The 12,216-nt window shown below is 34.4% G+C and overlaps 1 protein-coding gene and 1 non-coding gene across 2 annotated transcripts; both read left to right on the top strand.

The window, feature by feature from the left end:
* The first annotated feature begins 5,817 nt into the window (after positions 1-5,817).
* Positions 5,818-5,924, top strand: LOC125494522 (small nucleolar RNA R71). The gene has a single exon (XR_007270769.1). It is a non-coding gene; the product is annotated as a small nucleolar RNA R71 (small nucleolar RNA).
* Positions 5,925-10,231: 4,307 nt separating this feature from the next.
* On the top strand, positions 10,232-12,152 carry LOC104895802 (hypothetical protein). Its single transcript, XM_010682415.3, has one exon. It carries the CDS (start codon positions 10,481-10,483, stop codon positions 11,651-11,653), a length of 1,173 nt encoding a protein of 390 aa, XP_010680717.1. The 5' UTR covers positions 10,232-10,480; the 3' UTR covers positions 11,654-12,152.
* Positions 12,153-12,216: the final 64 nt, after the last annotated feature.

The raw sequence follows: 12,216 nt of genomic DNA, 5'->3' as shown, positions 1-12,216 counted from the left end.
CATGTAATCAGCAAAGTTGAGTACTACATAATAATAAATAAACATTTCTAACATGATACTATAAATAATAAGCAGCGATAAATAATAACAAAATAATCCAACAATATGCAAATAACTTTTACTAAACTAAACTTTAACCATCTTTTTATTACTTTAAAGGAATAGTTATTGGACCGAGTTGTCTAACTAAGAACCAACCTTCACCAAGAAAGACGAAATACGGGCGTGACTCCGTATTCCATAATGACCTGCGATACCGAGTAACCTTTGAATAAAAATAGGAACGGTGATCAATCCAATTCCCAGAAAAAGCCATGACACGCTCATAATGTACCCCAACTCCTGATTGTCCAACTTCAGACGTGCACCAGTCTTAAGTTAATTTCTATCCAAGTTGCACTTTACATGATTTGCCAATTATTACTTGTTATGACACACAAGCAATACAAATACATATAATCAAACATTGACAACTTAATTCCTTTTTATCTTAGGATTAGATAAGTGATCATGCAACATACAACCCAAAACTAATTTCTTCTTATTTCAATCCTTCTTATTTGTTAAACCTAGCCAACAACCAACTCACCTTTCAAATACATAATTTATCAATTTATCAAATAAGGCCCACAGTCCTCATAGAGTAGTGAAAATAATAATATAGGAAACACATGATTCAAACATGATCCAACTCAATAAATATATTAATTCCCCCATGTGAGTTAATAAATAAAGTTCGTAACCAACATGCTTGCATCGATATTCCATACAAACATGATATTCGACTCATAATTAAGCTTATACTTAACATGTTCGCACACAGGCATAAAACATGTAAAATCCAACCATAATAGAAATCATATATGAACACAAAAAGTTCGTATACATGATACTACATAACTTTTCCTTCCTAAAATCATGATACTACATCAAGCAACACATAGGTATATACGTACCTTGTGTAGACAAATTGGTAGGCCACCTTTAACACCTTAAAAATCGCCTATAGAGTAATCTCCGCCTAAAACAACCGCTAGAATTTAAAATCGATACTCCAAATAAATTCCAGTAACTTTAAAATACTTTAGATCCCTTTAAAAATATTTAAAAGTTATTTTTATCATTAAAACCTCAATTACTTATATACCTAGCATAGTACTACTATACTAGTCACTAAAAATCCATAAAACTTCATTAATACAACCTTTCTAGAATTCCAGCAACTTATAAATTATTAAAACTCCCTTTAAACATACTTAAACATGCTTAAATTCATAAGTTAAATCAATTTCATAGTTATAACATGCTAGTATGATTTTTCAATCTTTAACACCCTAAAATTCATGCTTTGATAATAAAAAAACCCAATCTAAATATAATAATCAAATCTTTTCAATACATGATTTATATAAGAATTTTTTGTCAAAGACAACCTTTTATATACACTTTTTTGCGAAAGACAACCTTTTAAATTTTTTTGGGCAACTTGAAACCTTGGTGAAATTTTTTTTTTGTCAAAAACAACCTTGACCAACATTCCGATGTTGACTCGTCGGAAAACTGTATTGACTTTACTTAAATGATCATGTGCCCCTCACATGATTTCTTATCTCCCTAATTTTACTTATTTCCCTCCCTTTTTTCCCCTTAGTCACCCTCCCAATTTTTCTTCCCTTCCTTCTTGCTTTTTGACCCTCAATCCAAATTCCTCATCTTCTCTCTTGAGTTTGCAAATGCAGATCGTCATTTTTCTGTTGCTAAAGTCGATTTACCCTTAAACTCCTTGAACAAAACATGAGATTTCTCAACCCTTTTGGATTTACAGAGTATAACAAGAAGGGTATTAAAGTAATTCAAATCTCGTGTGCAGCCATGTTTATGCATAGACAAGAAGATATGAACAGCTTTATCAGGTTTACCAGAAAGAACAAACCTTTCAATCATGATTGCTAAAGTTAACGGAGTGGAACCCAATCGGCGAGAGACGATATTCCATAGAGTAGTGAAGTCGTGTAAACGAGCAAAGAGAGTAGGAGTCACAGAGGTGGTTTTTGAGGATGGTGAGAATTAAAGGGCTTTTGGGACACGGTTCCAAAGGAGTTTTAGGGTTTGATGTTGAACCCTAGTTTTGATAATGACAAAGAAACAAAGGAACAAACTAAGTAGTGAACTAATGAATTATTTAAGTGTATGGTGTTTAAGGTATCAATGCAAGGAACTGGGAGAATACGAAGTCAATGAAGAAGTCAAGAGAGGATTTCAAAGGCTAAGTAAAGAAGTTTCTATGTTGATATGGAGCAAGCATTGGATCAAGAATAATAGAAGCTAGGCGTTTTATTTTCTAGTTCCAATGTAAAGGAACAAAGAAAGAATGGTAAGGAACTGTGGCAGTCTATTTGAGAATGAGAGTTTGTTCCTTTGTAAGGAACAAACTAAGTGGCACTTACGAATATGTTAAAGGAACTGAGTTAATAAAGGAACTAGACTTAGGCGTGTAATTATTGTAACGGTTAAAAAGATATTTGAGTGAGTCATGCCTAAATTATAGGAAATTAGTTATATCTAATTTCAAATGATAAAATCAGTTTTAAAAAGAAAATCTGTTTGAGAAGAAGATTTTATTTTTCGGAAAAATAAGAAAATAAATATCCGGTTGTTAGAAAGATTTTATTTAAAAGATATTATTTTCTTAAAGATTAAAAATTCAGTTTTAAAGATAAAAAGTATACAACTGATTTTCGGATAAAGCTCAAGGAACTCCTATTACTTAGGAGTAATGGCTGAAAAATATCCACGTTCATTTATAGTTCATGGGATCATGGGACATGATGTAAAACGTGTTCCTTAGGGGAAGGAACATCATGGGTTAATGGACTAAACATGTACTCTAACATTAATCCCACGTTCTTCATGATTAACACTATAAATATAGAAGTCTAGATAAGTTCCAAATTGTGTCTGACTAAGTAATTAAGTGAGTTTAACTTATTAAGTGTCAGTGCCTTCATTCTCTCATAATAGCCATTTGTTCTTTGCCTTCTTACTCTAATTCCACTAAGCTTATTTCGATCAATTGTATTTTGGTTTTTGGGGTAAGGGAACTTTGAGTGAAGTTCTGTAAGAGAGAGGCTTTGAGTAAGCTTGTATGTTGAGAAAACTTCGAGTGAAGTTGAGAGGAACTGCTGTTAAGGGAACAGTGGCTCAGGAACTTGAGTTTAGGAACTCAAGGTGTGGCTCGAGTTAGAATTAGGTTGTAACAAAGTTGTTTGGCCTAATTAGTGAAAGTGTTGAGTTTAAAATCCCTAGTGGTCGAGGTTGTTTCTTCTTGTTGGGCCCAAGAAGTTTTTCCTCGTAAAAATCCCTTGTGTTCCTTTAGCTTGTTTATTCGTTTAAGTTTTAATTTCCGCAAAAAGTTACGTTTATTTCTACACCTACAATTCACCCCCCCCCTCTTGTAGTGTTCCTAGGGAAATAACATTTGATTGACAAGAGATTTGGAGAAGACAAAATCTGAGGATGAGAGCGTGGTTTTTGAGAGGGTTTTTGGGTCTTTTGTGGAGAGGATAAGGTTGGTTATGGACGTCACAGCTGAGGAGAGATAATCTGATAGCAGCCTAAAGGTGGTGCTGGTGGAGATGGGTTTGAGGAGTGCACCGTGGAGTTGGAATCAGAAGTTTGAGAGGTTCAGAATTTAGAACCAATCCTTTGACATAGCAAAATAAGATTATGGCATCTCATGATTACAAGTGAATTTTGGTGGGCAACAATTACAAAGAGAGAAGATGAGGAATTGGGGTTGAGAATAAAGATGCATAAGAGAGGGGTGAAAAGATGGGAAGGTGATTGAGGGGGAAAAGGAGGGCAATGGGTAAAATTAGGTAGAAAAAAATCAGATGAAAGGAACATGATCATTTAAGTAAGGTCAACACCGGTTTCCGGCGAGTCAACGTCAGAATGTTAGTCAAGTTGTTTTTGACAAAAGAAAATTTCATTAAGGTTTAAAGTTGCTCAAAAAAATTTAAAAGGTTGTCTTTCGCAAAAAAAGTGTATATAAAAGGTTGTCTTTGACAAAAAAATCTCTTTATATAATCATGTTTTCATCATTAAAATAGTAAATTAAAGCTTCTAATCATAATTAATACTCAAACAAAACATAAAAAACATAATCTTTAATCAAAACACGAGGAGGAAGAAAAGAATTAAACCAACAGAACAAAGAGAACAAAGGAGGCGAGGGCGCCGGGGTGAAGGACATCAGCAACGGCAGCACATGTCGGCAATGGTGGTGATGATTGTGGTGTTGTGACGTTTCTTGGTGAAGAAGAATAAAGAAAGAAAAAGAAGAAAGAAATAACGTGGAAACAAGAGAGACTAGGCGCCGATTTTGAGTATGTGAGGAGAGAGAAAGTTTTTGAGTGGGTAAAATATTTGGCTTCAAGGTATTTATATTTATGTTTTCCTTTTGGGCTTAGAAAAAGGCAATTGGGTTTCAATAGAGTTTAATGAGAATAGGATTGATGATTTAAAACTCCTAACATCAATAGAAGTCATTTTCCTAGTCTACTTAATATTTGGATTCCTCATAGAGATGGCAATGGGTAGGATCTAGACAGGGTCCTCTACGATCCAGATCCAGATCCTTTTTTAGGCAAGGATCCATATCCTACCCAGATCCACTGGGTAATAAGAATGAGTATCCGGATCCGTATGGATCCTACGGATCCGAATCCTAAACGGGTCCAAAACGGATCCTTTCCTATTGTCTTCAAACTACCCTAATTTTCACAATAATTAAAGATTTAAAACAATGAAGTCATCTAATATCAACCAAAAAATGAATTTAATTTTTGAAAAATAACTGTTGCAACTACTTACAACTATTCAATTATCGAACTGTAGATTAGTTATCAACCCAATTTTCGAACTTATTTATCCAGTAAATTTGCACAAAAATCACACATTAATTAGAACAATAATCTGAAATTCAAGCGAAAATCCTTTTTACATTTAATAGGTAATATTATAATAATATCAAAATATAATATTATAAAAATGGGTAAACGGGTCTGGATCCGGGTGATAATTTAGGACCTGGTCTAGATCCTTTTTTTTCAAGGAGGATCCAAATCCTACCCGGATCCATAGGGTCCAAAATCTGAGGATCCAGATCTGTCAAAAATGAATCTGGATCCACGGATCTAGGTAGGTCCATTAACACTGCTATCTCTAGTTCCTCATGCCCATTTAAACTTCTTTTTCAAATCCAATTAGTATTTCAAATAGTTTTCAAATCCAATTAGTATTTCAAAATAGTCAACCTTCTTAAAATAAATAAATTATTTTAAACTATATTATATTTAAATATAAATATAAATATATATATATATATATATATATATATATATATATATATATATATATATATATAATATAATTATATATATATATATATATACTAAAACATATTTATAAAATCCATAATTTTACGGGGGATTACAAAGAAGAGGTAATAGGATCCATGGAAGACATCGCATTAATACTAATAGGAGGAGTACTAGACTGTAAGATTTCAGTGCATCTATTTTCATGCTTAACTGGGTTACTTGTGAAGACATTAGGGCATATACATCAACATCCAACTTTTTTTTTGTAATAGTCTTGGAATAAGTATGATCATTTGCTGCTAAATTGGCCAGAAAATTGTACCCTTCATCCACCTCCTTATCTAGGAAAACACCCCCTGCAGATTAATTAATTATACTCTTGATATGGGGTTGTAGACCATTGTAGAATGCTTGAGTGATGAACCACTTGTCAAGATTGTGGTATGGGCATTCTTTCTGCAGCTCCTTGAATCTATTTGATGCTTCCTTCAATGTTTTATCAGGTTCCTGTTGGAAGGTAGAAAGCTTGTGCCTGATTTTTATAGTCTTGGTAGGAGGGTAGTATTCTTTTAGGAATGCTTCAGAAATAGTACTCAATTCAGTTGTTGTAATATCATTCAACCATTTTTGAGCTTTGTCTTTCAATGAGAATTCAAAGACCATGACCTTCAACTGATCAGGTGTGATCCCTTGGTGCTTAACGTGCGACAAAGTTGTTAAAACCGTTGTAAATGATTTGCAGGGTCTTTAGATGTATGCCCTCCAAACTGGTTCTATTGGATCATATTAATGAGGACAAGTTTGATTTCAAAGTCGGTTTTTTTTATGTCATGCACAGTAAGGCATGTGGGAACATTGTCAGGGGAAGGTACCCCATAAAACTTGAATAACTTAGGAGGCATGATCGATTCTGATGGTTCCTCTGTGGATTTTCCCTTATTAGCAGACTGCTTCTTCTTCTTATGTTTCTTCTTGATGAGTTGCCGGAGGGTTTTCTCAAGATTAGAATCAATTGAAACTGGAGTACCTGTTCTTTTAAACATGGGCATAAAAGAAACAAAGAAAAATGTGCAGTGAGATTGCCTTAATTGGAACTTGAAGTTCCAATGAGATGGAAGAAATAGCTCAAATCATCAATGAAAAAGCTATGGAAACTAGTTGTCTCCCCGACAGTTCTAAAAACTTGATGACTTTTAAAATATATATCGCAAGTGCACGGTGTCTGTTTAGCATAAACTGGCAAATATGAGTCGATCCACAGGGAGAGGAGTTTTATAGATTTATGCTCAATTATTTAACTACTTTCAGAAAGGAAGTTGATTGAATAACTAATAACTAAACTAGAATAATGTAAGTTATCAAATAATTAAAAACCTAGGGCAATCGATTGGTCCACCATGCTTATAACAATTTAAACACTACAATAATATAGTTCAACAATACTTGGATTGAGGTTCAAATAATTAGAGTATTTTGTTAATCCTACGGTCGGGTCTTAACAACTCTTAGATCGACATATGTTAGTACGATCGCTCAACATAATCAAACCTACCTATTGTACCAAGCCTCTATTTAGTATGATCTTTCGATTCTTACTCCTATTAGCTAAACATAACTCATGATTATTGCGCACTTACATGAATTAAACAAGCATAACAAATCAATAGGAATTACTCTAATTCAATTCAAATATTGAATAACTTTAAACCATAATCAAATAGGTATAAACATGGCTTCCCTCACTAAGCTCTAGAAAAAGACTACTCACTCATGATAATAATAATAATAATAATAATAATAAACTCAATTAACATAATGCAAGTAGAAGAATTCATCAAATTAAACAAAGTAAAAAGGAATACCGAATGATTGAAGGACAATGAAAACGAAATCAAAGATCTTTATAATCTTAAAAGAAAAGAGTTAATACCAAAGTATTCATGAGCCCTCAAAGCACAAACAATCTCTTGGGTGATCCTCAAAACAGCCCTACCCTTACCTTTTTCCCCATCAATCACTTCCTCATCTTCCTCCACATTGACCACTACCTTAACCTTACTAACAGAACAGGGTTTACGCCTCGACCTCCTAAGTCGACTTGTTATTGTCGGTTGGACCAAGATCTTGGCTACGGGGGAACTCATAGGTTGTGGTAGTGATGATGAGGGAAGAAAGTCCCTTAAAACACCAATGGCCTTGTAAAATTCTTCAGCAACAACACCCAAAGCCTTAAAGCATAAGGGCAAAGCAAATTTTGAGCATCACCACTGTCGTACAGCCTTCTGGGCCAAGCAGAGTTGGCTTCAAAAGCATGCATCAACTCCTTGGTGACATCAGACTCATCAGCATCATTCGTTGAAAGATAGCATCAACAAGTGGGTCGAGGTATGGGACACACATTATCGTTGAGAATTAGGGCTTTTGAGGGACTACGAAAACAAGATCTACAAACTTTGAGGTGATGAAGATGAAATTGAAGTGAATGAGTGAGGAATTCAGGCGATGAAGTGAGAAGTCGAAGTGACAGCGAGCCAAAATAGAAGGATCTAGAGGCAAATTGAGGACCTAGAGTGATGAATTTAAGAGAGAGAAAATGGAGGTGGGGAGAGAGAAAATGAACGGATGAAGGGAGAAGATGAAAATGAAAGAGTTAGTAATCTGGGAAGTTATGCAAATTAATGGAGAGGGGTTGATTCAATTAATATGCGGTTGAGGGTTTCAATTCTGATGGAATTTATGAAAGGTAGTTGGCGGGGTTGATATTTTGGAGTTGTGTAGATTTGATTAGGTTAGGGTTTGTTTGATTATTGCACAAGTTTGAAAAACTAGTTAATTATTTACTATTTGATAAATGTTTTTGGTTAAATAATTTAAACTAATTAAGTCAAAATTAATTATTGTCAAACTTCACGGCAAATCAAAAAGAAAAATTATACTCCATCAGTCCCCTTTTAGTTAAGTCCCAATATGGTTACCAAGTTTCCATTACTAAACAAGAAAAACTGTTTAATGTATCATTAAACTCAAAGCTTATTGGTCACAACAGATGATGGAACCTTATTTTTTGAAAAAAACTTGATAGGAATAGTTTCGATTATGGGACTTCCCTCATTTTCAATCCAAACTTTTGACTATTCCTTCTTAGAGGATCTCGATGTTTTGAAGAAATTCAAGTATAATCGTTGTTTTATTAATCACCTTCTATAATTATTTAATTGGATGAAATTCTACGTAATTTTGAGTTCCTGATGGATTATTTGTACATCTTAAGAAATTTTAAGGTGGTTGTATGCTTTTTATGTATTTTTCAAGTAGGAAAAATGGTCCCAAGTATTGCTCATCGTCTGAAAAATGGTCCTAATAGGTTAATGACATGCTACAACAGGTAAAACCACCTCAATATTCAGCATATATTTCAGTCATTTATTGCATAGTAAACATTTAAACATGTTCTGTAATTTTATTTTTTTATGGTCTCTTTTGCCGTCTCTCATTATCTGGTGTGACCATGAAAAGTAGTAGCAGGGGAGGGGCAAGACGCGGCTGGAAGAGTAGGGGTGGTAGGGGAGGAAGGAGGGAGGAGACTGAAAAAGGAAGAAGAAAAGGAAGATGATGGTAAAAGTGCTACAATAAAATAAAAACAATTAACTGGTAAAATCGGTCACCAGTTTACGGGGACTATTTTTATAAACAATGGGTAATAGTTGGGACCAATGAGGATTAATCAAAAGTTGGGATTAAAAATGGCGAAATGGCCATAGTTGATTTCCTATCAATTTTTTCTATCAAAAATTACAATTTATACGGGAGATTGAGCTCCATATATTGGTATTACTAGTGTTACGACTTGCGTTGATTGAGGTGATATGTCGTTACTTTGATTGGTAATCTTATTTACACAAATAGGGTTGGTGGAGGGGTGGCAGGAGGAAGTGATTTTGAGGGTGGGGGAGGATATGGGGGTGGTAGGGGGAGGGAGGAGAGAGAAAGAGGAAGAAGAAGGGGATAAAATCAGTTAAAATTATTTTTATTAAAGTTAATCGGTCAAATCAGTAATTTGTCTATTGGGATCATTTTTATATAAAAAATTACCCAAAAATTGAAACCAATAAGAAATAATCAAAAGTTAGGAAAAAAAAATGGCAAAACGCTTATCATTAAAATTGATCCTATCATTCTTTTTTATATCTCAGAAATATGACAAGTAAAATTGGATGGAGGACTATTTTTTTTATGTTCTACAAATCCTTCACCCCATAATTTCTAGAAGCCCTTCAACCCCAAACCAAAATTCTAGAAGCTCTTTAATATAAATATACTACTATAATTTTAGAGCTAAGAATAGTGTTTGGACCTTTCCTATTATCTAATGATAAAGATAATTATTTATGGTGTGACATTTTACGAGAAAAATGGTTCTACCTTATCTAAATTATTTCTCATTTTTTATTTTCCTTACCTTCCGTCAATAATTTATTCTATTTATAATTATTCACTTTGACGGTTTATAAAATCCATTCTCAAAAAGTGGATGCTAAATATTTTTCTTTCAACTCTCTCGTTTACCTGTTCTTGCAAAGTACGTGTACAAGGCGTGTAGAGTAGCGTGTCCAAAAAAGTACGTTTTTACAAAATTCTAGGATTAACTTTCCTATTTAGTGGCAAATAAATAGAATTATCTATTTCTTTTCCGCAACGTTGATATTAATATTCACCTTACAAGTTACAAGTAATTATTCTACTTCATAATTATGGCTGTTAACTAAAAAATTGATTTTTTTTTTTCCTAACAAAAAAAACTCAATTTTCACCCTCACCCTCCCACCCATAAAACGCGGTGCTTCACCTCATATAACTCCTCTCGCTTGTCCTTAGGGTTCTCTCATCCACTCCACCCCAAATTCTCTCTCCTCGACCTTCAATCTCTTTTGATCTTTCCTTCTAAAATTTGTTTGTTTGATATTTTGATCAACTTTTACTATCTGGGTACCTCTTAATTTCCTTCAAAAATCTCAAATTTCACTAATTTTTCGGAATTTCATCAATACCCAATTCAAGAAAAACCCAAAAAAAAAAACTGGGCATTTTTCTGAGAAATGCCCGCTACAGATTGCCAAGGTTCATCAAGTCCGTTGACAAATTTCGGCCGTTCGATTTTGAGTATAAGGCGTGATCAAGTTCATACAATGGAGGGTTCACATGACCCAACAAATCAAGAATTGGAACTTGAAACGTTTCAGAAACAAGTAGCTGAACAATTCAATGAGTTATCATCAGCTGGGTCAGATGAGCTACTTTCTCTTTCCTGGGTTCGTAATTTATTAGATGTTTTCATTTGTTGTCAAGAAGAATTTCGTATTGTGTTGTTTAATAATAAGAGTTATTTAAATAGACCTCCAATGGACCGTTTAATTGGTGAATTTTATGAAAGAAGTGTAAAAGCACTTGATGTTTGTAATGCAATTAGGGATGGTATTGAACAGGTTAGACAATGGGAGAAGTTATTGGAAATTGTTATATGTGCTCTTGATAATCAGAAAACATTAGGGGAAGGTCAAATTAGGCGTGCGAAAAAGGCTTTGATTGATTTGTTGATTGGAATGTTGGATGAGAAAGAGTCTAATGCTGCTTTAGCTCATAGGAATAGGTCATTTGGGAGGAATAATGGGAGTGGTAAAGATCAGAAGAATATGGGACATTTTCGATCGCTTTCGTGGAGTGTTTCCAGGGCTTGGTCTGCCGCTAGGCAGCTACAAGCAATGGGGTATAACATGAGTGCGCCCAGAGCTAATGATGTTATGGCTACTAATGGACTTGCTGTGGCTGTTTATACAATGAGTTGTGTGCTCTTGCTTGTAATGTGGGCATTGGTGGCTGCGATTCCTTGCCAAGACCGTGGTTTGCAAACCCATATTTCGATCCCTAAGCAGTATATTTGGGGACCCCCGGTTTCCTCGATTCATGAGAGGATCTTGGAGGAGAGTAAGAAAAAAGAGAGGAAAAATGCTTGTGGCTTGTTGAAGGAGATTTATCAGACCGAGAAATGGACTCGACAAATGAATGAATTGTTGGATTCTTTGCAATTCCCATTGTCAGAGGAGAAGGAGGCTGAGGTTAGGCAACGAGTTGAGGAGCTTAAGCAGGTTTTCGCGACTTTGAAGGATGGTTTGTGTCCTTTGGAGAGGCAGGTTAGGGAGGTTTTTCATCGGATTGTGAGGAGTCGTACTGAAGGGCTTGATTCGTTGAGTCGTGCAGGCAGTTCTGAATGATATTCGAGTGCATTGGATAGTTGGATTAAATTTGGGTGTTGGGGTTTTTGTTTTCTAATTTCAGGTTATCGGTATGCAAAATTGATGAATATTGATGCTGTTATGCCAAAAAAGTTGATGATAAATTGATAAGAGAAGGAAAGTTGCATTGTATTTAGGATTGTGATCATTATCAAATGTGTTTTGTGTAAAGAAAAGTTTTATGGTGTTGATGGGTTGGATCTTCTTGGTCCATGCAGCTGCTGTTGCTGCTTAGTCTGTCAGGATCCTGTTGTGCTGTAATCCAGAGTTTCAGATAAGGTTTTTGCTTCTGGGTTGTAGCTGAACAAATTCTCTTTCTTTCTAATTTTTTTTGTTAGTGTCTTTTAAAAAAAATGTATTTAGGATTTCCTTTATCTTGGGTCTATGAATACATATTTTCTGTAAGAAGAAACCAAAATATATGAAAACAAAAAAAATCAAAAGGAAAAATGAGAATATTGAGACTTAATTTAGTGAATCTCTTAGCAGAGTTCAATGGTAAGATTTCTGATTGTATCATGTACTTGAGACATGAGTTCAGT

This window comes from Beta vulgaris, chromosome 1 (assembly GCF_026745355.1).
Source record: "Beta vulgaris subsp. vulgaris cultivar EL10 chromosome 1, EL10.2, whole genome shotgun sequence".
In the NCBI taxonomy this organism is placed as follows: Eukaryota; Viridiplantae; Streptophyta; class Magnoliopsida; order Caryophyllales; family Amaranthaceae; genus Beta; species Beta vulgaris.
The sequence above is the reverse complement of the archived record's forward strand: the minus strand, read 5'-3'. Positions and strand labels throughout refer to the sequence as shown.

What these genes read in the sequence shown, in the direction of transcription:
- LOC104895802 (XM_010682415.3), top strand. Translation starts at nt 10,481, where the DNA reads ATGCCCGCTACAGATTGCCAAGGTTCATCAAGTCCGTTGACAAATTTC.